Here is a 26,923-nt window from a genome sequence, read left to right on the forward strand (position 1 = left end):
CCGATGTACGACATGCCGCAACTACAAGGAATCTCGTAAACACCGTGTTTTCTAAGGCCAAGGCTGTCCTTAGGTGAGCCCAAGAGAGCGCTGAGTTTTGCCGGTGGACGAAAGACACATTATGTCTCTTCAATAATCTTCCCATTTTTGAAGATGACTGTTCTCCTTTGTTCTTCGCCTTCTTCCAGTTCTTCACGTTGGGTAACCCGCTTCGGGTGTAAGACACGGCGAATCTCTTGTTCGGAATATCCATTTTGTTGGAAAGTGGTACGTAGATGGAGCAGCTCATTGGATAAGCTGTCTGAGTCTGATATGGCTCGTGCTCTGTGAACCAACGTCCTAAGTAGGCCACTTAGTTGCGAAGGATGGTGGCAGCTGGTGGCTTGTAAGTATAAGTCCGTGTGTGTTGGTTTACGGTACACTGTTTGATCTAATGTGCCATCTTCTTTTCTCCGTTGGGGTGAAGCGAGTTAAGATACTCAAGAAATACATTCAGTGATGCACTGCCGTGAGGCCAGATAACAAAGGGGTCGTCCACATATCGCCAAAAAACACGTAGGTTTCAAATCCGACGAGTGGAGTGCTCTCTTCTCGAAGTCCTCCATAAAAAGGTTAGCCACAATGGGTGGGACCCATTGCGACGCCGTCAGTCTGTTCAAATTACTGTCCATAGAATAAAAAATACGTCGAAGCGAGCACATGTTGGAATAAGTCTAAAAGTTCCCCAAGTGTGTAAAATGTAAATAAGACTAAGGCGATGAAGATCAGTGAGTCGTTGCCCATCTTAAACTGTAGGCTCCCATATAACTGACTACTGAAGTCAAGGTAAATTTGGCGCAAACTGCAAGTTCAAGAAAATTTCCCATAACTGAGTACTGGATAAAAGTGTGTAGTAAACATCAGTTATACTTAATATGTAAAAAATGCATAAAGCTGTGAAACTACGTGAGCTGAGAAAAACAAGACAGTTGTAAGAAGTTAAGCACATTGGGAAAATATTGGGAGTGCATCCGGAAAAGCGGAAGTAAGTGAGCCACTCTTGAAACCAAAAAGGGTTGACACTGAAACCACAGTGGAGGAGGATAAGTTTGAATTTAATCCCCGCAGTGAAATTAAAATTAGAAAAGCCCTCTACATTTACAGTTACTCTAAGTCGCCCAGATCTTCACGTCATCGCCATCAACCATAATTATCATCTAATCGCTCATAGACCCTGATAAAGTACAGTGAGCAAAACGTTTAACCTCCTATATAATCAAAAAATACCGCGTATATAACGACCACCTATCCACAGAGTGCAAACCAACTGCCCTCACTGTAAGTCCAAGAATTTATTCATATAGTCATAACGCCATTTCCCTTCCTTCTTGTAACACTTCCAACGTGGCGTATCGTAATTACTCCTCAAGGTGTAAGGCTAATCCTTCACGTGCCAAATCATAATAAGCTCTTACCATCAGAGATACTGATATTACTAATTATATAAACAATTCACACTCCTGAATAATGAAGGAATAACACACACACACACACACACACACACACACACACACAAAACCAACAATTATCCTTTGCAGCTTGTTCTGTACTTCATCTTAATATCCAAGCCACCTACTCCTGTAACCATGCTTCGTATTCAACTGCCTCAACACCTCAGTCCCCTTCCTCGAACACAACTCTCCAGAGACCTCTCCATCATCTTATACTATGAAGTGTTAGTAGTATAACATTCTCTTTTTTCTACTCATCAGTCTTCTGACTAGCGTTATGTGAATTACTGCTGATCCCTCTTTTGTGCCAACCTCTACATCCGATTGTAACACTTGCAACCAGTATCCTCAATTACTTGTAGGACATATTTATATCTCTGTTCTCCCCTTACAGTTTTTACCCTCAACAGCTCTATCTAGTATTATAGATATCGTATTATCCTGTCCCTTCTTCTTGTCAGTTTCTTCCACATATTTCTTGCATAGATTTTCTCACAGTCCATGTGCTTTGTATATGCAGTTCACCCTTTGTACCAGCTACCTGTCTCACACCACTGTTATGCGAATGGCCTACGTGGGAAGCCCGCAGGGGCCACACCCGCGGACGACAGCCAAAAGGCCCTCACGCGCCGTCGGGATGACAGACGGCAATGTGAAAGCTGCCACAGGTCACTGGCCATGTGACCCTGAATGCTTACGTGGTGTCACGTGGCTGCAAATATATCTCCGGGCACCGCAGGGTAGTTAGGCAGTCACCGAGCTATTCAGGGCCAGTTTATTCCTCTGAGTTCTCTGGGCTTGGCGCCAACCAAAGTGACGGTTCATTAATCAGAGCTCTCGGTAAGCAACTTATCAGAATCTCTGACGCCATGCTACCGCCAGTCGCCACTGCAGTGTGGAGCCACTAGCGACTACTTTAAGCATCGCCAGGAAGAGGCCTCTACACCAGACTAAGCAGCGGTCTTCGATATTAGCCGTCATCGTTACTTTGTGTTGTAACTTTCCAAGTCAGACTTAAACGTGGTCATTTATTGGCCCCTTTTTCCCAGTTACGGACTTGTGTTGATCAAGTGATAACCAAAACGTTACAACGAACGGTTCTTGTAAAAACTTACTGCATAAGGGAACTTTTTATTTGTGTGTCCTTTATAAACTTGTTGCACATTGTGTATCTGGGCTGCATTCTCATTGTGCCTCAACCGGCTCGAGAATTATCGGCGTGATTCACTACCACAAAATACTTCATACATATATTCTCACGAATTTCTTCAGAAGATTAAGGGCAGTGTTACATACTACCAGACTTCTTTTGCTCACGTATGCCCTCTACATCTGTGCTGGTCCGCTATTTATGTCATTCGTGTTTCACCCATATATGTTATTTTACTTCAATGCCGTGGTCCCCAATTTTGATGTCTGTCTTCGGTTTACTCACAATCTATATTCTGTACTCATTAGTTTGTTTATTCCATTCAACAATTCCTGTAATATTTCTTCGCTATCATGAAGAATAGCTGTGCCATAAGAGCCTTATCACTCATATCCACTCACGCTGAATTTTAATCCCACTCTTGAAACTATTTTCTAGCTTTTGGTTCCTTTATAGCTTCTTTAAGGTGTAGATGGAACAGCAGTGGAGAAAATATGAATCACTGTGAGCCGTGCTCACTACCAACTATGCGTTTTCAGGAACTTCGCTGTCTATCTGGTTTGGGTTTCCCGCCTTTGTTGTGGCTACGTTGTGGTTATTCTTCCTTCTACGTGTGGCAGCAGTGATGTGTATCGATACTTGCACCATGTACCATCTTCGGTTTGATGCATATAGTTTCCGACTAAGGGGTCTGCAGGCAGTCGGTCGGTTGTTGCGAACGAGGGAAGTTATCTCCGTGCGGTGCAGTCGGCTGGGTCCGCTAGCAGCCACTGCGTACTGTCGGAGCGTGTGTGGAGCTGTCCGATCGGTAGGGGCTTTGTGGTTCACCGTCCCAGGACGTTAAAGTTGAATAGTGGTTTCAAGCACCCAAGCCACGTCCATTCATGTTGTGGTGGTTCGTTTCGGTGGTTTACTGTTGGGGAGGTCTTCCTGTGAGCAACACGGAGCGTTTCTACTTCTGAATTTTAGCCGCCATGTGGTGCAGTTAACTGTTTTGGTTGACTACAGTTCTTGTGCACCAGTGGAATTTTCTGCCTTGTGGCCGTTAGTGTTCTGGTTACCTGCCCTGCACACTAACGTAATTTGAAGCAGCATCCTTTCCCCACCTGTTGTCGCTGTCCGACATGGTGTGTAATTATGACAGCTCCCCTCAGGGAGTCACACCTAGTGATTACGTGGCTGGCGACCACGGGGCCTCGAGCTGAGTTCTGGAATTGCTTCCACTTACTTATGCCAGGCTCCTCACTATTATCGTTCCTATCTGGCCACCCTCGGCCAGCTCTTGTTCTTTTCCGACCCTGACGCTATTGGGTTTCGAGAGCTAGGGGTCTCTCATTTTCCTACCCATACTTCTCATGCAGCATCTGACCCGGAGCGGGCGGCTGCAAAAGGCGTCTGAATCCCATGTTAGGGGAGGCCTCCAGAACTGCGGAAGGCAATGGAATACCAAAAATGGTTCAAATGGCTCTGAGCACTATGGGACTTAACATCTATAGTCATCAGTCCCCTAGAACTTAGAACTACTTAAACCTAACTAACCTAAGGACATCACACAACACCCAGCCATCACGAGGCAGAGAAAATCCCTGACCCCGCCGGGAATCGAACCCGGGAACCCGGGCGTGGGAAGCAAGAACGCTGCCGCACGAACACGAGATGCGGGCATGGAATACCACCGCAGATTATCTTCCCTGTATAATGCAGCCTCCATTTTACGCACATGCACAAAAATGGCTTCCTCTCATGTTAATTCAGTGTCCGCAGGTAAAATAGTCCCCCATTCGGATCTCTTGGGGGGAGGGCAACTTGAAAGGAGGCAAAATATCAAAACAAGAATTGGTACCTGGAATGTTAGAACTATGCTACAAGCAGGAAAACTAGAAAACCTTAAAAGAGAGATATAAAAGAATCATATGGACCTCGTAGGAGTTTCTGAGGTAAGATGGAATGGACGTGGAGGGTTGCAGTCAGATGAATATGTATTGTACTAGTTAGGAGGAGAAGTAAAAGGAATGAAAGGAGTAGGAATGATTATGACAAAGGAATTGGCTAAATGTGTGGAATATGTAGACTATGCAAATGATGGGCTATTGGTGTAAAGCTGAAAGGAGCACAAAAAGATTTACTGATTGTCCAGGTGCATATGCCAACTTCAGAACATGATGATCAAATTGTAGAGGAAACGTTCAATATTATAGAGATGATAATGGATGAAAATAAAAAATGCTGCAAAATAGTTTTGGGAGATTGGAACTCCACTGTGGGAAAAGGAAAAGAGGGAAACATAGTAGGCAGTCATGGTCTTGGAAAGAGAAATAACAGAGGTGAACGGCTAATTGACTTCTGCAGGGAAAGGCAGCTGAGAGCGGCAAAGACATAGTTCTAGAACTACAAGAGGAGGCTCTACACTTGGTAATCACCAGGGGATACATACAGAAATGAAATTGATTTTATACTGGTAGGAGAAAGATACATGAATGGAATCAAGAAGGTGCACACATTACCAGGTGCAGATATTAATAGCGATCACAACTTACTTATGGCAGAAATAAAAATAAGAATGAAAAAACTGAAGAAGGCGGCTTTGGTGAAGAAGTGGGATCTAGAGATGATAAGATCCAACAAAGAACAAATTACAGAAAAACTGTCTCGGCAGTTTCTAAACACATTACGAGACAAAGAACCACCTGTTAATCCCAACGAGCACTGGAATATGCTGAAAGAAGGAATCATTAAAGTAGGGCAGAAAAATGTAGCATATGTAAAAGGGAAAGGGGAAAAAACCATGGGTCACACAAGACATGAATTCCAAGATGGAGGAGAGAAGAAAGTTGAAAAAAAAAAAAACACTGAAGATACAAGAAAGATATACCGAAGGTTAAATAATGAACTGCCAAGAGAAACAGAGCAGGCTAGGAGTAAATGGATTAAAGAGGAATGTGATGAAACTGAATAACTGGACAGGAAGAGATGATACGACTTACTATACAACAGAGTAAAGACAATGACATGGGAACAAAACAGAGCAGGAAGTGCTACTACAGAAATTTTGACTAAAGACGAAGTGGTGATGTACAAAGATCGTTCTCCGGAGATGGGAAGAATATCTAAAAGAGCTGTATGACACAAATAGCAGAAACTCTGCAACCTGAATCAAACAACACTGTAAGTGATGATGAGAAAGGACCAACAATCATAATGGAAGAAGTAAAGTCTGCCATGGCTGCAACGAAAAATGGCGAAGCGTTAGGTACAGATACGATACCGGGAGAAATATTAAAATGCATGAACCAAGATGGAATAAGAGAAATATTGAGGTTATGTAATAAAAGGTATGACAGTGGTGAATGGCCTGAGGACTTTCTGACAACAGTAATGATTCCATTACCGAAAAAACAAGGAATCAAGAAATGCAGCGAGCATAGGACAACCAGCCTGATATCACATGCAGCCAAAGTGATGTTAAGAATAATTAATAAAAGACTTGAAAAAGTAACGGAGGAGAATCTTGGCGAGGAGTAGTTTGGCTTTAGACGGAATACTATCACCAGAGATGCAATAGGGCTCCTACGAATCTTGGGGGAATGGTTTATTGAAAAAGGAAGAGACCTATATATGTGCTTCATCGATCTAGAAAAGGCATATGACAATGTGGTTTGAGGCAAGCTGGCGACTATAATGAGGGAAAAGAGACTGGACTGGAAAACCAGAAGACTCGTAAACTCATTATATCTTAATCAAGAAGCCTCAATTAAAGTGAGAGGGGAAAGTAGAAACTGGATCGGACTAGGAAAAGGAGTAAGACAAGGATGCTGTTTATCACCTACTCTTTTCAACCTCTACTTGGAAAATATGATTGACCAATGCTCATTAGATGACACAGGAGTAGAAATTGGAGGAAGAAGAGTAGGGTGTTTGAGGTTTGCTGATGACATGGTCCTTCTAGCCACAGGGGAAAAAGAGTTACAGGATTTGCTGGACTACATTGAAACTAACGGAAAAAATATAGAATGAAAATTAACACAGAAAAAACAAAAGTATTGGCACTAGGAGGAAATAAGGAAATAAAAATTATGCTAATGCTAGAACAGGTGCAAAATTTTAAGTATCTTGGAAGCACGATAGGCACCGACTAGAAGTGTACCACAGAAATTAAAACAAGGATAGCAATGGCAAAAGAGACGTTTTATAAGAAAAGAAGAATTTTCTGCAGTAGTATGGACAAAGAACTCAGGAAGAGACTCATAAAATGTCTTGTATGGAATGTTCTTCTACATGGCGCTGAAACATGGACTATGAGGAAGAAAGACAGAGAAAGGCTGGAGGCTTTTGAGATTTGAACATCGCGGAGGATGTAAAGAATAAGTTGGATGGACAGGGTAAAAAATGAAGAGGTACTGGGAAGAGTGGGAGAGAAAAGACATTTAGTAGATGTAATAAAGAAAAGAAAAAAATTGGATTGAGTATGTATTAAGAAATATAGACGGATAGATAAAAACAGTTTTAGAAAGTTATGTAGAAGGGAAAAGGAAGCAAGGAAGGAAGAGATTCCAGATACTGGATGGCATGATGGACGGTACAACATACAGCAACCTTAAGAAGGAAGCAATGGATCGCAGAAAATGGAGTGGCAAAGGATCTGGTAATATAGCAGATAACTGATGATGATGACATACTCCATTGTGGATTATCAAGTTTGTAACCTTTTCTGTTTGAGTTCTCGTGTACTGATTGGTGGGAAGCAAGTCGTTGTGTCGGTCGGTCAGTGGCTGTACCCTGGTTGGGTTCCGACAGATCAAGTGTAGTTGGGCTCACTACCTGCCTCGCCTAAGTGAACGAGGGCACACCGACCTCCGTGGAAGCTTCTGAGTGCCACTGGTGTCTAATTATGTTTTCAGGTGCTTAAAATTAAAGGCTTGTGGTTATTTTCCTTTTCTCTTAAAAATTTTGCAAAATTAATTCTTAAATTTATCTATCAAACTTAAACATTGCGACCTTCTGCCTTTAAAAGATTATGGTAATATATTTTAAAATTTTGAAACTTAATTGTGGCCTTCAACCATTTGTATTGCACCTTGCATATGTTTGTTCTATCTACTTTGCGGTGATGTTTCTTAATTGTTTTATTTCTATAGTAATTGGATTTTTATCTTGTTGATTTGTTAAGATTTCTTGTTTGGAGGCCTTCAGCCGTGAAAGAGTTGCATTCGGTAAAGGTATGGATATGTGTCGCTTTGGTTGTAGAAGTGTTATTAAATTACAATAAATTACATTTAGAAGATGAAACCGAGCCCAGCCTATATGTCCCTTTCCACAATCCTAATTACCTGTTCTGCCCAGCGGGTTTAGCGGGGGTTTCACACTGTCTAGAATAGTCGCTTGGTTGCCACTTCCCCATTGATTTGAGAAATTCGGATGGAACATTAGCTATGTCTTTCATCTTATGTGACTGCAAATCTTTGAAAGCTCTGTTTACTCTAATATTGAATGACGTATGTCTCCTAATATACTTCAATTTCCAATTCCATCACGTCATCAATAAGTTCTCCTCGTCGCTGAGGCCTTCGTTGTACTCTTTGCACTTATCCTCTCTTTCCTCTGAGTTTAGAGATGGATTCAATATTGCACTCTCAATGATGGCGCCTCTGATTTTAGTTTCACCACAGACTGTTTTGACTTATAAACATTTCATTTCAGATTTCTTTGCACATACCCTGAAGCTATTTCAACTACGCTTCCCTATACTTCCTATTAAATTCAACACTCAGTGATTTGTATTTCAACATTCCTGTTTTTCCCTGAGTATTTTTGTTCTTTCGTCTTTCATCAATCAGTGGATTTCATGTATTACCGTAGGCTTCTTCTCAGTTACAACCCATGTTTGACTGTTCAACTTCTGTGATTGATCTTTTTTCAAATGTTTAATCCTCTTTAACTGAACTACCATCTGTGGTGCTACCTGCTGGCGTCACATAACTTCAAACGCAAAACATCGTTACTCTGTACTTCAGTGTCCCTTTTCTTTCTGAACTGATACTTCCGATTCCATTAATCTCCAGCCTACTCTTTCATCAACATTACTAAATTTTCATCTGAGTCTATATCTATTGAAGGGTTTATCTTCCAGTCCAGTATTTTATATGTGAACCTCTGTCTCTCTATAATGTAATCCATCTGGTATCTCCCTATGTATCCAGGTCTTTTACAAGTTTTTACCCCCTTAAATCGTAATTCCTGAATAATGTATTCACTGTTAATCACTGAAATTTATTGGAGGACACTGTTAGTTTTCTTATTCTTACTATAAAGCCCATATTACCGAGTAACACTGCGTTTTCTGCCGGCCGCGGTGGTCTCGCGGTTCTAGGCGCGCAGTCCGGAACCGTGCGACAGCTACGGTCGCAGGTTCGAATCCTGCCTCGGGCATGGATGTGTGTGATGTCCTTAGGTTAGTTAGGTTTAAGTAGTTCTACGTTCTAGGGGACTGATGACCATAGCAATTGAGTCCCATAGTGCTCAGAGCCATTTGAACCATTTTGACCTGCGGTTTCTCTCTTCCCCTACGACAGTATCCCCTTCCACCTTGATTATCAGATTATTATCTGGTCTTGTTTTGCTCTCAGTTATGATGAGAATAAGTCACTGTATTGTTCACAGTAACTCACTCTGTGATCTACCTTTCTATTCGAAATAAATGCTTCTCCTATTACACAGTTTTGTGCTACTGTTAATATTATGTTATATGCGTCTGACTGTAAATATTTATGTTCATTGCTTTTCATTTCACTGACCATCATTATATCTAGATCTTACTTTTCCTTTTCCATTACCTTACTTAGACTTCTGACATCCCACACAACTATATGTAGAATGTTACTCTTTCATTATACAAGCTGCTTTGAATAATGACAGTGTGTTATGAATGAATGAGCACCTTGAAAAGGCGAAAATATGTCTTGCGATTGTTGTGACGTTACTATCTTGAGTCATTTTTCGCCACTATTCTGTGATTATTCTATTGACAGACTAGACATAGGGGCTTGGAGAGATTGCTTTGCATTTTTGCGCTGGGGAGGTACACTTCCAGCTGTAGTCATCAGAGGGCAAGCAGTGAATCTCTTTAGAACAGGTAAATCTCCCCAAGGAGACAAGCAGGTTTAGAAGAAATAAGGCTGTAGATTGCTTCTGATTTTTCTGAGCAGAGCTAGCGATCGACCTATCTGAGGAAAGGTGGCGCGATGCGCCCACTGCTGTCCACAGAGAATAATTGAGGTTGACATTTTCACCTTTTCTGCACAAACATGGTGCCATCGAACCAACGTAGGAAAAATGATTGCTTTCGCTCCAAAAGCTTGGTCACCAGGTCAAAATGAGTCGTAAATAAACGGTATTGTAATCTGCCACACTGGTAACAGGAATAGAGCGTCCCCTCCACAGTACATTTTTCAAAACGTTGTTAGCCAGCTGAGGACCGTGAACTAAGATTCTGGACTATCCTGTTCTGAACGGCTGTGCTGGGAGTCTCAGAATGATCCACATTCTGAGAAGCTCGTTATTTGCATCCTTTTCTAGGCTACTTGTTTTGATTAACCTGGTTATAACTTGTGGCTTTTGCTTATCTCCTTCACTCTGATTTCGGAAGCTTACCAGATGAGGAGATGTTGTTGCGCTTTTCCATGAAGCATTGTACTCTTCTTCCTAACTTCATCCAGAGTAACGTCATTTTGTAATTTGATTGTAGTTTTAGAGAACTTGGTTCTGTTAAATTTCATTGTGAATTTTGCCACTAATTAGAGCAAATGATTTTCTGGGAATCTCAGTCTAGGCAAACATCTCAAGATCCTTCAAATTGGCCAAAACTTTCCCATAGTTAGGCGACCCACTAAAAATAACTAAGACATGGTGCATACCCAATCTTGTTGTTTCCACTGTAACGGAGTTATCACTGTACACAGAGGCGAAACTCAACAAACATACTCTTATTATTCAGTGAAGATAAAGAACATTCAAATAGATCGTACTAGGGAGAACTGTGTCAAATTCACAAAGATTTTAAATTTTCTGTATGCTGTTTCATGACTATTTGACTAACATCCTTGCAGTATCCACAGTTAATAAGCTATAACACTGCTTAATGTCGGGTATTCGTAAGCTTTCACTGTGTAACCGCAGGTAGGCGATAAGGTGATGGACGTCCATGCCTCATCATAGAACGTGCGGCTTGGGTATTTGCCTTTCCTTAGATGCAGGATAGATGGAGATCTGTGACAAATATGACAACACAGTACAATGCTGGTACAGGGACAATCAATTCTGAACACACAGTACATTGCACATTGATGGACATTGGTATCCACAGCAGACGACTCCTACATGTACACATCGTCATTTAAGATAGTTCTTTGCCGAAGATCAAGAGAAACGTACCATTGGTCTGATGAAGCACGTTTCTGCACCAGGTTGATGGTCTTGCCCGCATACTCTGTTATTCAGGTGAACATCTGTTCGAAACATGCAGCTCGCAATTGATGGAAGCCGGTGAAAACAGTATTATGATGTGTGTGTGTGTGGGGGGGGGGGACATTCACGTGGGTGTTACAGAGACCTGGTGGTGGATCAACTGCTTCCCATAATGCTTAATGCCTCCCAAACAATTTCTTGCATAATAGCTGTGTTACCAGGTGAGATTAGTGTTGCAGTGGTTTGAGGAGCAGGGTAATGATATCTTGGGCACTACATTCGCCTGATACGAACCTGTTAGATCACATCAGGGACTCTATCAGGCGCTAGCTCCGAACCCGTAATTACGGAAATTGCGTTATCTGTGCGTGGAAACACGGTGCCACAAACCCTTGGGAAGCTACCTAGCACTTGTCGAGTCCATGACACCACTGAGAACTGCTGCTACCTTATGATCCAAATGCGTATCAAAATGCTATTAAGTGGATACTGTGCATCAAGGCTCCGTTATTTTCCCACTATTGTGCATCGTTGACACTGCAGATGTATCTAAATGTATGGGGGAGGGAGGGGCGGGGGGGGGGGGGGGGGGGTGGCAAGAGACGTAAAATACTGTTGTTGCTGGTCATAGAAGGAAGAGTAGTGACGTTTAGCTTTCAGCTGAGCGCTGACGCTACCAAATTTGAAGTTCGTTAATGTAAGCGTTCGCTGCTTGTCTGGACACATTGCTTGGGCTTACACACTGACTTGTGTTGTTCAACTGCAACCTTTGCTTTTTCTAATGTTTGGAAGTAGCCTTCGGTGTAGCAGTTAGTTCCATTGTAAAAGAACAATGTTAATCAGATCGCCGAGTATACTCGTGTCTCCTGCTGCGAGCGTTCTAACGAGTCTTAAGATCTGCGCCTTTCGTATTTGCACTGTGACAGTACTAGGCGCTACTGCAAACAATCAGCCTGCCTTCACCCGAAGTTTCTTCTCTGCATTTGCTCCTAACCACTCGGAAACTGCAGACCGATCTGTAACCCCCTCTCTCCTGTGTTAGGACACGACAGTATGCATAATCCTGGTTAACAACACGTGAAGATGGCGATCAAGTGCTTAAATTGGTACTGTAAACGTTACCATTTTAAGTGATTTTAGAAATAATACTAATTTTATAGGTATTTTGAAACGTCGCATTCTTCCATTTGTTCCCCTTCATAGCTCAGTGGTCATCGTGTCTGGCTTATATGCACGGGACCCGTATTCGATTCACATTGCTGCCAGGAATCGATTCCTTGATTTGTAGACTGGAATGGGGTGTACTCGTCCTCATGAGGCCAACTGAAAAGTTACGTGATAGATTGAGAAATTACAGCTCCAAGGTCAAGAAAGCTGATAACGACCATGAGAGTCGTGTTCTGACTTCATGTCCCCCAGTACCTCATCGAAATGACACCATTAACATAGCAGGACAAGGCAGTCACTCGGTTCCAACTGACGCATCTGCGCCAGAACGCGGAGATTGTCTTTTTCTGAATTCCATTTGGAAATAGCACAGTTTTCAAAAACACTACAGTACAACCGACTAAAACTAGTAAACTATTATGGAAACTGAAGCTGCGACCCATCCAATAAAAAGCCCATAATAATTTCTACTGTGTGGAACATAGGGATAACTTCTGTGCAACATAGTCAACACGTACAAAGCCTTTAGGCGACCAATCTCCTGTTAAGCTATTATTTAGTAGATTTCTACTCCACCATAATTTTACCAACCCCTAAAAATCCTGGAAAGCCATGCACTCCAGTTTGCCTTCCGTACCATCCATCTAATTTAATAATTTTAAAAAATATACATTGTTTATGTATGTAATTCTTTTGAAACTAGGTTTAATTTATTTATGCTCTTGATTTAAGACCGACAATAAACGGGAAAAGTTTAACCTGGTAATCAGAAGTCTTACCTCCTGAGAGCGAAAGCAATGATTGCTGGTGAAAGCTGAAAATCTAATCTCAGTTGAAGTGAAATGGAAGTCTAGAACAACTTATCAAAAAAAAAAAAAAAAAAGGTTCAAATGGCTCTGAGCACTATGGGACTTAACACCCTAGATCATCAGCCCCCTAGAACTTAGAACTACGTAAACCTAACTAACCTAAGGACAACACACACATCCATGCCCGAGGCAGGATTCGTACCTGCGACCGTAGCAGTCCCGCGGTTCCGGACTGCAGCGCCTAGAAGCGCACGACCACCGCGGCCGGCAACAATTTATCCAAATATCGTTGCGCATACTGTGACATCAAGAAGTTCACTATCTAATCAAAAGTATCTGGATACCTGATAGTTGGAAATTAATATGGGGTGTGCCATCCTTGGCCTTTAAGAAGGCAAGAAATCTTTTTGGGACACTTCCAATGTCTTTCGAGGAATGGCAGAAACCAGATAATGTAATGGTGTTAGACGCTGGGGTGTATAGCGTTCTAACAACCCCAAAAACTGTTCCTCTGGGCTCAGGTGGTGATTTAAGAAATGATGTTGTCCACAGATCATTGCCTGACAGATTCTGACTTGTGTCAGGATGCGTCTTTATGGTGATACAATCACTGTCTCCGAACTGTTCCTCTAATGTTCGCAACGCACAATGCATTAAAATTTGTTCATATCTTTCCGAATTGAGGGTTTTATTAAGCGTAATAAAGGGAACCATACCCCACACATTAAAAAATGCGCATACCGCCTCATGCGTACTTGTCTATGAGTATTACATGTGATGGCAGGTAATATTCTCTAGGAATGTGCAAAACCCAAGCTCTCCCATCGGATTGCCCCAGGATATAGCGTTATCCATCATTCCAAATCACTACAGAAACGTGTGGCTACTGATGAACTGTCCACCTATTATAGCCCATTCTCTTTTAACTAAATGCGTACAGTGTAATGATAACTTGACTGCTGGAACTAACGAGCGATTTCATCTGCTCATGTCACGCGGTTTTTAAAACCACCCTCTGCGACGCTGAATGTCCCTTTCTGTCAGTATTTGAGGTCTATCTGAGTTTAGGTGAGGAATTGCGCTTCGAACCCACATTTGCCGCTGTTGTTTTAACAACTTCGCGTATTCGGACATGCTTTCCGTCCAGCGCAAAGTCTCAAATTCTCGCTCACTACACATGTAGCGTCCTCTGTCCATTATCCTCATTGCTGGCAACTTAACCAAATTCCTGCAAGAATTCGAACATAGTGAGCAACCGCACTGATGTCATCACTGTGAAGGATCATATATATATATATATATATATATATATATATATATATATAATATATATATATATATATATATATATATATATCTTAACACAAATCATACTTTCAAATAGCAGATAAATTCTAAGTTTTGATTTGCAAAAATTTATGCCACAGTCTGTATTTTTCCATCAGTGTAACGTCTTGGAATCCTTTCTTTGCAGAAGTGTATTTTTCGTTGTGTAAGCTGTGTCGTGTCGATGTGTATGTAGCCAAGATTAAGAAAGGAACTCTGTTAGCGTGCTTGTACCTCAGCGCCAGTTGATTTTCAGACGAGAATAGTTGCTGAATCCAAGAGAACGAAGGCGTTTTCACTGTTTTCATGATAAAAAGTGGAATGTATCGTCTGTGTCGAAGATGCGAAGAAATTTTTCTTGGACTGAATAAACAGCCAAAATGGAAGCTTTCGTTTTCTTCAAGCAACTGATAGAAACGCGCACCATTATTAACACTAGGTCAACAGAAGAAACTTTCCTCGAGACAACTGTGCCGAAGTGATCTGCAATCATTTATTGAATGTACTCCTCTTCAGTTTAATTCGAAGTTCCCAATAAATGGTGTTGGCTCTGAAATGCTTTATTGATTAAGGGAATATTTTAGCCGATGGGCACAGAAACTGGGTGATGTTAGGACTTTTTTCATACATTGATTGTTTTTAATAAAATGAGGGTTTTAGCATTCTATTATTGATACATTCGTGTAAGGGAAACATTGTTTTATTTCATAACGAAACAGAACTGGCGGCTGCAGTGCTTGTCAACGTATAAGCCTCGCGGAGCGTCCGAATTTGCACAAAGCGTTATACAGTCTCGTGCCTATTGCTGAAACCCACCAAAACAGAAAATTATTAAATTGAGCTGGATCAGGATTAGGTTCTGAGTAATCCCTCGAATAAATTATGACAGGTAATTGAAGAATTTATTTGCGTGTTTCTTTATATTAAAATGTTTAATAGGAACATGTAGAATAAGAAGAAGAGAAAATGTGCTCTCTCACGCCCCTGGACTTAATTATTTTTCATTAAAAAAGTTCAAATGAATCGGTTAATCTGTCGAGACTCCAGAGTGCTTCGCGCGCTGAAAAACGTTGTTTATAGTTGGAAGCGAAAAAACGTTGTTTCAAAATTTACAGTTAATCTGCGATTCAAGGACGATAGAGGCATCCTTTCTCTTCGTCAATCATGCTCTGGTTCTCAATATGGTGCTGTGTTTTTTTTTCAGTCTGGTCTCTTTTAACAAGCTGAAACATTCCTTACTTCGCGGTGGCCACTCTTTTTCTGTGAGATAACTCCGCGAAATAATCGCTATTGGTGCCTATGACAATTCCCAACACGGTCAGGGTTTTCAGAATATATTAGTAACCTATGCTGAATACATCTGCAGTTGTATACGCTGCTATTTCAGCTTTATTTGCTCCACAATGAAGATGTGTCGGTGCCAGTTTCCAAACGCACCCGCTGAACCTGCAGGAGAGACGTCCAGTAGCTCGGTACGGGCTTTTGTTGAAGTTTCGAGAACATACCTTCACCGAAGAGTCAAGCAGTACATTGCTCCCTCCTACGTATATCTCGCGGTGAGACCATGAGGATAAAATCAGAGAGATTAGAGCCCACACAGAAGCATACCGACAATCCTTCTTTCCACGAACAATACGAGACTGGAATAGAAGGGAGAATTGATAGAGGTACTCAAGGTACGCTCCGACACACACCGTCAAGTGGCTTGCGGAGTATGGATGAAGATGTAGATGTTGTCATTATGCGTATTGGCAGGGTGCACCATTCAAGAAAATCTTTATTGGATAGAAATTCATGTCTTGGTCGAATATTTTCTTGAACCAGTTCATCGAGTGTCTCAAACTGCCTACATTTTTCTCAGTGTATGTTTCCATTCAACAAGCTGTAGTTTCTAAAATACTTCCACAATTTTCTATACGTAACAGTAATGCAAATTATGTAAAACAATAATCTATTTCTTTATTTCTTTAGCAGGTTTTACCAAAACATTCCCTTGGCTGTTCTGAGTAGTATTATTGTGAAAGTTGTGTACATTTCACACAATACACAGAGTATTCTGAATATTTTGGATCAGATAATGTATATTCGCTCCCACAAAAAGTCCTCCACATAGTGTGTGTAGGTAGTTGTGGTCCATAAGAAAGATAGCACAGCGGCAGTCATGAAAATAGACACCTCAAGGTCACTTCACCGTCTTACATCATTTCCAGTTAGTGATTATTTCAAATGTGAAAAAAAATTTTGAAAAAATTTTGCATACCTCTGTTTTCATTATAGAATATGATTAAGTACTTTCCAAAGGAAAATTCTTGCCACCTTTACGGAAAAAATTAGAAGCAACTTTATGAAAATTTGAAGACTTATAACTTTTTACTTAAACCTGTGGGAAATGCAAAATCACTGACACGTTTGGACGTATAAAACATTATGAATATTCTCAAAGTTTATAGAAGCTTGTTATATGTATTTTATCGCGAAAACATGAAAGTAGTCCACAATTAAAAATAAAATACCGTTAGAGATGTGCAACAACTCCACCTGTATAAGAAATAATACCGTCGCTGATGAATTTCCATTCTGTTGGTCCCTGTAAAAGTTTCCAGAGCGAAAGTTGTTAAGAAAACAGTGAAATTTAAGTGTGATAACATCTGAGACATCATTATGGTATCGTGTCACGTATGAACGCATTTTATTTACGAGAAACTCCATGCACGACAGTGAGCGATTATTAGTATGCCACCACCAGGATTTCAATTCCTGTAGCTCGTCTTAATATGACCAAGAATATTCCGTAACTCCCGAAAATTTCTCATTTGCAGCTCCTACTAACCCTTCGTCACTGCACCCGTCATCCAGTTCGTCCAGATAGGGTGCACTAACGTAGCTGCAGATACCTTCAGGCTAATATTTACGTTGACATCGAGCAAAATATACCTGTGTGTAAGTGTTTGTGTAACCCAAGTTTTATCGACGTATTCTACAGATCTACACTCCTGGAAATGGAAAAAAGAACACATTGACACCGCTGTGTCAGACCCACCATACTTGCTCCGGACACTGCGAGAGGGCTGTACAAGCAATGATCACACGCACGGCACAGCGGACACACCAGGAACCGCGGTGTTGGCCGTCGAATGGCGCTAGCTGCGCAGCATTTGTGCACCGCCGCCGTCAGTGTCAGCCAGTTTGCCGTGGCATACGGAGCTCAATCGCAGTCTTTTAACACTGGTAGCAAGCCGCGAAAGCGTGGACGTGAACCGTATGTGCAGTTGACGGACTTTGAGCGAGGGCGTATAGTGGGCATACGGGAGGCCGGGTGGACGTACCGCCGAATTTCTCAACATGTGGGGAGTGAGGTCTCCATAGTACAGCGATATTGTCGCCAGTGGTCGGCGGAAGGTGCACGTGCCCGTCGACCTGGGACCGGACCGCAGCGACGCACGGATGCATGCCAAGACCGTAGGATCCCACGCAGTGCCGTAGGGGACCGCACCGCCACTTCCCAGCAAATTAGGGACACTGTTGCACCTGCGGTATCGGCGAGGACCATTCGCAACCGTCTCCATGAAGCTGGGCTACGGTCCCGCACACCGTTAGGCCGTCTTCCGCTCATGCCCCAACATCGTGCAGCCCGCCTCCAGTGTCGTGACAGGCGTGAATGGAGGGACGAATGGAGACGTGTCGTCTTCAGCGATGAGAGTCGCTTCTGCCTTGGTGCCAATGATGGTCGTATGCGTGTTTGGCGCCGTGCAGGTGAGCGCCACAATCAGGACTGCAAACGACCGAGGCACACAGGGCCAACACCCGGCATCATGGTGTGGGGAGCGATCTCCTACACTGGCCGTACACCTCTGGTGATCGTCGAGGGGACACTGAATAGTGCACGGTACATCCAAACCGTCATCGAACCCATCGTTCTACCATTCCTAGACCGGCAAGGGAACTTGCTGTTCCAACAGGACAATGCACGTCCGCATGTATCCCGTGCCACCCAACGTGCTCTAGAAGGTGTAAGTCAACTACCCTGGCCAGCAAGATCTCCGGATCTGTCCCCCATTGGGCATGTTTGGGACTGGATGAAGCGTCGTCTCACGCGGTCTGCACGTCCAGCACGAACGCTGGTCCAACTGAGGCGCCAGGTGGAAATGGCATAGCAAGCGGTTCCACAGGACTACATCCAGCATCTCTACGATCGTCTCCATGGGAGAATAGCAGCCTGCATTGCTGCGAAAGGTGGATATACACTGTACTAATGCCGACATTGTGCATGCTCTGTTGCCTGTGTCTATGTGCCTGTGGTTCTGTCAGTGTGATCATGTGATGTACCTGACCCCAGGAATGTGTCAATAAAGTTTCCCCTTCCTGGGACAATGTATTCACGTTCTTATTTCAATTTCCAGGAGTGTATATTCTCAGCACGCAACACGTGCACTGTCCTCAAAATTTCGTTCTTGGTGGTGCAATGCGTCTGTTCCCTACTAAAAATTATCGTCTATCATTACGCTTTATGTACGAAAAACCAAGTGAGTGGAGATAAAGAACGGAGGTCTCCGAGATAGAATAGTTAATCTTTACGCAGAGAACAACCTGTACTTTCCAAGCCTGCGAATACTCTCCTGTGTAGCACTATCGGAGTAGAGTTCAGTGCACTAACTTTCATCAAATTCCGCAGATATTCGTTTTCATTTAGATCCCTTTCCTGGAGAATCAAAACACTAGCTCACATCTAGATATTCCGCCGATGTTAGTGCGCTGTTAATATGGAGCACAGTCGATACACACTCCGTAGCTCGTGGTCTAGTGGCTAGAATTGCTGCCTATAGATCACGGGGTCCCAGGTTCGATTTCCGGCCGGGTTGGGGATTTTTCCCTGACTGGGGACTGGGTGTTCTTGTTGTCCTCATCATTCCATCATCATTATCATTTGTGACAGGTCTAGACTGGATTGTTAAAACGTTGGACCTTGTAAAAATTGGGATTTTTTACGGGCTCTGATGCTCCCGCAGTTGAGCTCACCTGAAACCAAACATCAGTCGATTCAGAAATACCACAATGTTTTGTTCTCATTTTATGAACTTTCTCAATATTTATATTATTCATGGCTTCGTCATTGTTGGTCAGATCAGTAAAAACCTTGAGTATATTCGATACGGCAGTTTTAAATTGTTCCAAAAAAACTTATAGCGACATCGATAGGAGTAGCACCACACGTGAGCCCTCAATCCTGCATTTGGTTCAGGACCAAACACATGTCAATGAAGCGTTCCACGGAAGACTGAAACAACAACGATATCGCATGGAAACAATGAATATTCAGCTAACGCTAGCCTGCTGCACTTTACTTGGCAACACAGGTATGATGTGAGCGAATCACAACGCTTAGTGCCTGCGGATTGCAGGCAGCGGGTGTCGTCTTGAGGAGTCTAACTTCGTGACGGCCACTCTAGTAGCCCCATTGCTTGTCCCGCTACCTGGAGAGCGAGTAGACGTACCGTTGCACGGCTGTCGCGGCGCTCAGAGCTGCTCGCAGCCGAGGCGGGCCCTGCTGTGTGGGCGGCGCAGGCTGCCGTTGGCGGAGCTGGAGCGCGAGCAGCGGGCAGCGGCCCGCGGGCCCAGCGAGGCGCAGCGCACCAGCGACAGCTCCGTGGTGCCGCCGGCGACCGCCCCCGCGCCCGCCCCCGCAGACTCCTCCGCCCCCCCTGCCACCTCCAGCAGCGGCGCGCACCAGCGGCACGTTCTGCGCGCGCTCGCCATCATGCGCCGAGTCGCTGCCTGCCACACACAAAACGTACACCGCCGCCTTCACTCAGGCATCACTGCACCTCACAATGTTGTCAAGCTAGTGTCTGCACCAAAGTAACAAAAGTCACGTGATAACGATATGCACTTGTACATGTATAAGGTATAAAAGGGCAGCGCATTGGTGCAGCTGTCATTTATACTCAGGTGAACCACATGAAAAGGTTTACGATGTCATTATGGACGCACGAAGGAAATAAACAGACTTTGAACATCGAATCATAGTTGGAGCTAGAGGCATGAGACATTCCATTTCGGATAGTAGGGAATTCAATATTCCGAGATCCACAGAGTCGAGGATGTCTACATCTACATATACATACATATTCCGCAATCCTCCATACGGTGCGTGGCGGAGGGTACCTCGTAACACAACTAGCATCTTCTATCCCTGTTCCACTCCCGAACAGAACGAGGGAAAAATGGCTGCCTATATGCCTCTGTAGGAGCCCTAATCTCTCTTATCATATCTTTGTGGTCTTTCCGCGAAATATAAGTTGGCGGCATTAAAACTGTACTGTTGTTGTTGTTGTTGTTGTGGCCTTCAGTCCTGAGACTGGTTTGATGGAGCTCTCCTGTGCAAGCTTCTTCATCCCCAGTACTTACTGCAACCTACATCCTTCTGAATCTGCTTAGTGTATTCATCTCTTGGTCTCCCTTTATGATTTTTACCCTCCACAGTGCCCTCCAGTACTAAATTGGTGGTCCCTTGATGCCTCAGAACATGTCCTACCGATCCCTTCTTCTTGTCAAGTTGTGCCACAAACTTCTCTTCTCTCCAATCCTATTCAATACCTCCTAGATAAAATCTCTTTATTTAATACTACCTTTTGGCGTCTGCCAGCATCAGATATCAAAAAACTTTGATTTTGCGAAGTTGACGCCACAGCTGCGTATTCAACGACACCCAAAAGTCCTTTAATATTGAAAGCCCTCTACTTCGCGGAATAATGTAGGGAGACAGGTAAAACCTGCTACACATGCCTGCAACGTCATAGGGTCTTATTGAAACCAAAAACCAGTGCAAAAACTGGCTAACAGATGGCGCTGGACAGTAACACGATAGTGGCACCGCATGAGAATCGTGTAGAAAATGAGCTGTAATGAGGGAAGGAGTCGACGCTGAACGACGACTCCATACCAGCACCCAGCCCCAGCCGCCGAGCAGCACAACGCCAAGGTATCGACAAGCACGATACCTACTACTAACAAAGCCTATCCTTGCACAACCTATCGCAGGCAGCAAGACAACCGCTACTGCTCTTACCACCCGACCTAGCTAACGCAGAGATTTTTTTTCCCTTGGCTCTTGCCCTGGCACTTTTTTTCCTCTGACCTTAAAACCGCTACCCTTCGTCAGATTTCGACCAATCTATCTCCAGATGAGCGCATATTAATGGTTAATCCTAACCAGACGTACGCATACATCTCAGTACCAACATCCTGCGACACCTCACTTTAGTGAATACTAACCCTTATGCAGAAATGGCAGTAGACCTTTTGTGTTGGCCATCATGCCGGTGTGGGGGTGGAGGGGCTCCACCTCTTATAAGGAAGGAGTCAGGTCATCATTAGCCTCACTGATACACACCTGCTGGAAGGTACGACTTTTATGAAAGATGGCACTCCACCCCATATTGGTACACGCGTCAAAGATCTCTTGCGCATATAGTTTGGTGAAGATCGCGTGCTGAGCCGCTGCGTCCCTTACGCTTGACCTCCCGGGTCACCAGATCTCAGCCAGTGTGATTATTGCTTGTACGGTTACTGGAAGTCGCAACTCTAGCACTATCGTCGGACCTCATTATGGATGCTAAAAGACAACATTCGACAGAATTTTCTCTCCACGCATACTGATATGCTGTACAGTACCGTTCACGACATTGTCCCTGATTGAAGAATCGTTGATGAATGATGGCTGACATGCTGAGCATTTATTGTAAAGAACATCATGTTCTCTAAAAATCAGTTGTTCTGATAATTATTGCGGTATCATATGAAGCGCCATCTGTTGGTCATTTTGTGCCCTTTTTTGTTTCCAATAAAACGACATCTCATTTCAAGCATGTGTGTGAGTTTAGGCTTCTCCACTTATATTGTTCTGTGAAGTATAGGGTTTTCAAATATTGAAGGACTTTTGGGTGATCTGCATCTTTTAGGTAGTTAGATATAGTTTCATACTGACGCTGGAGCTTGTTTCGCAGGTTCACAATGTTTTGTTTTGATGTTGGCAGATGCCGAAACATCGTAATAAATAGACATTTTATTTAGCAATCTAGAAAGAACATAAAGGGGGGTTGTTCAGGGGGTTCGAACTCCCCCTTCCATCACTTACACCAAATTACACACGACCTAGTTGCCGTGTAGTGAAACTGAAACATACAAGCGTCGGTCGAAAGTTTCCTGTTTTGGACGCTGCTGCTAAGCGCAAAGTAGTGTGACTGTGATGCGGGTGTATAAGTACCGACACGTGGGAAAGGGATTAATGTGGCATTCACGTCTTCCTGATGTTCATGCGGTAAATGCGGAAACGTGAACTATCTTTTTCTTTGTTTCCGAAGGGTAAAAACTGGTAGACACCCATCGGCGGATAAACAATGAGCGTGGGGCAGCATGTCAATCGAAAACCACATTTCTGCTGCTGCTTCATTTTAGTTCACGTCTACATATACCAAGTGTCCTAATGGAGAAGTTTAACCAATTCCGATGGGAGACGGTGGACCACCCGTCCTATACTCCTGATCCTCGCCATTCGATGATCACGCCTTTTGTTCTTTAAAAAAATTCTTGAAGGGTTGTCGATTCCTGCGTCCACACTACTGTTACAGCCTAATTACCTACCTACTGCAGTTTAATGTTAGCACTGGAGTCGTCATCTGGAGACTGGCAGAACTTTACGGTTGCATTATTTCAATATTTTACAAAGAAACGGAGCCGTAACGATCATTACAAAAAACATTAAAATGAAATCTGTGAATAAAAGTACTATGCCCTTATTTCGCTGTGTCGCCCAAAAATCGCGTTGATCAACCAAAATATCACCGAAACGGCGTATTCTGCCTTTCTATAAAAAAATGTGATCGAATCACTCCCTCTAGTAGCCCAAACGCCGAAATGACGCTCATTCTGGTCACCTGGGCTGTACTAAATTATGAAAACCAGTTCTGCCATGGAGCGATGGGGAGGGTTGTGGAGAGCGAAAGTTGTACGTGTTGACAGTACACTCTACAGTTCCTTTGCTTTTAAAAGACTTCTCAGCGGGCACATCAGTTTGTCCGAACCGGCTGCGTCCTGCATCAAGCCCCCCCCCCCCCCTTTTCCCTTTTTGCAAAAAATCTATTCCCACTCTCGTAATACTATAATAACTGGCGGAACAAATTCGCTGTCCAATTAAATCTTAAAATATGTGTGCATTCATGCACAGTCAAACGAGGAAACATGAGCAAGTAAAAGGAAACCTGCAGTGCCAGAATCCTATCTCTTATTGTGATGCATTTTATTTGATTTGAAAACAATGTAAAGGAACAAGTTTTTAAGGATTCTTCACCGGTCGAGGTAGCTCTGTGCATTGAGGTGTTGGGCTAGCAGTCCCTGGATTCAGGAGGCGAGGTAGTTCGAATTCATGTGCAGGCAACCTTCAAAATGGCTTTATGTGGTTTCCAATTTTCAATTTAGCCTCTCTGTTTAAATGAAAAGAGCTGTATCAAAAGCGAGCTGAACGTCTCTTCGGAGACTCGTGGCACTAAAAGCCATATTTACATTAGAAGTCGGCTAGCAAACAATGTAACTGTGCATTGTGCTTGTAGAACGCATGGAACTCCATTTCCTGTCTGGAGAGTGGGACTATGGTTGGTCAATGTCCAATAATACAGTACCTAAATAACGGCTATTGATCTTGTATTATTGGATATTGAGCACTTGTGGAATATTGGAAAACGTTTTACTGTAAGAACAAGGATCAACTGCGAAATGTTTTATTCGTAACATCCTAGGAAAAGGGATTCCAACCATCAAGACTCTACCATATTTGTAAATAAACGTCATATAAACGACATTCCATGTTCTACATGTTAAGAGGAGTTTACTTGTATCAAAGACTATATAGCCATATTTCCTAGGAAAACTCATTTTTGAGATGGCATACGTTAGAAATGTAGTTGAAGTTAATGCTTCAATCAGTGTTAAGATCTCAAAATTGTAGCTCACAGTAATTGTGTATTCCATTTCCTTAAGTGGTCAGGGCATCTTCTTTGAATTATTATTTCAATAGTCAACTTGAAACTGTAGCAAGTAAATGTATTTGTAAAACAAATACATTTAATTGCTATAGTTTCAAGTTGACTATTGAAATAATAGTTCAAAGACGAGGCCCTGAGCACCTAAGGAAAGTTAAGCATTTTAACGAAATGAAAGATTTCTAGCTTGGTTTCAGATACATGTGAATTTGAATACAAGGCTGCTATAGGAGAAAGATATCTATTGTGAAAAAAGATTTGATCCGATTTGATTCTGTAAGTTATTCAATCTAACGTTACTATTCTTCTACTCTACTATACTGAAGCTTACATTAGAAGACAGACTTTTGCATGTATACTGCTAAGAATATATGTTACAATCTTTTTAAGAGAAGCTCTTCTTCTTAATTCTATAGACCAAATACTGTTTCTATGAAGGCCTCACAAAAGTAAATTTTATACATAGAATAAATAAATAGACATGTTTTCAGAACACAGTAAGAAAGATGAGTCTATGTAAGGTTCTCTATTGCAAATGGACCTCTCCCCGCGCACCCTTGGTCTGACAAAATCCTGACTATGCTCTTGACTCTAGACTGTTTTCTTCATAAGGTATTTCATAATTTCATATGCTCGTGCGATACAATACTCAAAGGGAAAGAATAGGTATTTCCAGTCAGATGTTTATAATATCCGATGACTGCCATAAAAGCTCTATTAGGGAGATAGATCGAACATTTAAGGCCTGCTTCAAAGAACACACTCTCATGCAACGTAAAACTGGACTGTATACACATTTATTAACAGACAACCATAAAATCTCTGGTGACTACAATAAATTTGATATTTTACATGGTTAACAAGGGGTGGATCGTGATGTCCTAGAAGAACTGCAACTTTGTGTTGCCAAAAATGTAAACAATAAAATGAAATAAGAAATAAAAGTGAGCCATAGTTGTGTCCGGCTCTTCGAAAAGCGTGCAAGGCGGAGTGCTTTCGCTTCGCGTCTAGTGTTTGTGATGGCACTTTTGTTTTGGCGCGCTGTTTGGATCGCTACCGCCCTCTGGCGGTTTGTGGAGCAAGTGTACGGTCGCGTAACGATCTAGGCAGTACCTACTGGGCGGTGACCGAGAGAGGTGGTGGCGCGAGCGAGACACTCTTGTTGGGGGTCGTCAATTGCTCGACACGTGCTTTGCCCGACCTCTTGGCTGTAAGGGGCTAAGTATGCCTTACCCGCATGTACGTGGCTTATGAAGTTTAGAAGCCGTGGTGCAGGAGATCAGCGCTTGGGACCGTATGTCTTCTTATCGGTTGTTGAAACCATTGGCAGCGGTTGGCTCTGACGAGCATTTGGAAGTGCAACGTGTTGCCGGTGCTGTGGTGGAGTGTGAGAAGTTGAGTACTGTTTTTATGTAATATATATATATATATATATATATATATATATATATATATATATATATATATATATATATATAGGGATTTTTCAAGTTCTAGTGATCTAGCATTTAGTTTCGAGTGATATTGATCGTAAGATCATTTCGTAGTTGAAGCACAAGGTGGCTGCGTTGCAGCTAAGCTAGCTTGTTTAGAGTTTGGTTCTGAGGAATTCAGTGGGTAGGTCGAACCGGATCGGGCGCAGTCGGGGATCTTGCCGAGAGTTCAAAACCAGAAGATCGGAGGTAGTTTGGAACCTTTTGCTAAATTACCTAAACCGATTGGGCTTCTTTTGAATGATATAGGGGAGTGAACTGCGGATTCCTTGAGTAAGTTGGAGGTTCACTTTGAACAGCACGCCCACTCCTTTCGGGTAGTGCACTCCACCCTTTCAGCTTTACTCTATTCTTTAGCCAAAAGTGGACTTAGAGATTGTGCCTCCAGAGCTCTCGCTGAACAGATGCCCTTACTTCAGCGTAGGCAGAAAATTATTAGTGAGAGACTTACTGCGGGGTTTGGGAAGTATTTAGAGTATTTGGAGGGTACAGGGAGAGTGTGAGAGCCTACAGCAGTATTTGGAGAGGGTGAAAGTTGCCTCACAAGCGCTCTCGGTCGATATGTCTGAGGACCAGTTGGTTTCTGTGATTTTGGGAGGGACGGCTGCTGCAGATAAATTGCATTTTCTCCTCAAATCCCCTCCGGTTACATGGGAGGATCTGCGTGGAGCAATTGTCACGGCGTCTGCGTTAAAGCTGCGAGACGACACAGGGGGCGCTAGTGTTTCTAGGCCCGTAAAAGTACTTTTGGGGGCCGAGGAGCGCGGTCGGGGCAGAACCACCGGAGTTGAGACAAGGCGATGTTTTCGTTGTGGAGAGGGTGGTCATTTAGTTCGGGATCGTCCTGTTCCTCGTTGTAGTAGGAGTAATAAATGACATAAGGCAAAGCGGCCAGCCTTGTTTGGAAAAGTTGCAGCTTGTTGTGGGCGTGCCGTCGTAGCCGAGTCCCGTTCGCGTCTTCCCTATATTTGTGTTCAGCTTAATTATGAACCCA

The 26,923-nt window shown here is 43.0% G+C and overlaps 1 protein-coding gene across 1 annotated transcript in view; it reads right to left on the reverse strand.

Moving 5' to 3' along the window:
* Window positions 1-19,916: 19,916 nt before the first annotated feature.
* The window catches only part of LOC126267812 (trace amine-associated receptor 8a-like), a 137,973-nt gene continuing 130,966 nt past the window's right edge, over window positions 19,917-26,923 (reverse strand). The window contains exons 6-7 of the mRNA XM_049973117.1: window positions 20,109-20,174; window positions 19,917-20,042 (exon numbers count right to left, since the gene is read on the reverse strand). Coding sequence (XP_049829074.1) covers window positions 19,917-20,042; window positions 20,109-20,174 — 192 coding nt within the window. The remainder of the gene's footprint in view (window positions 20,043-20,108; window positions 20,175-26,923) is intronic.

Source organism: Schistocerca gregaria, chromosome 4, assembly GCF_023897955.1.
Source record: "Schistocerca gregaria isolate iqSchGreg1 chromosome 4, iqSchGreg1.2, whole genome shotgun sequence".
Lineage (NCBI taxonomy): Eukaryota > Metazoa > Arthropoda > Insecta > Orthoptera > Acrididae > Schistocerca > Schistocerca gregaria.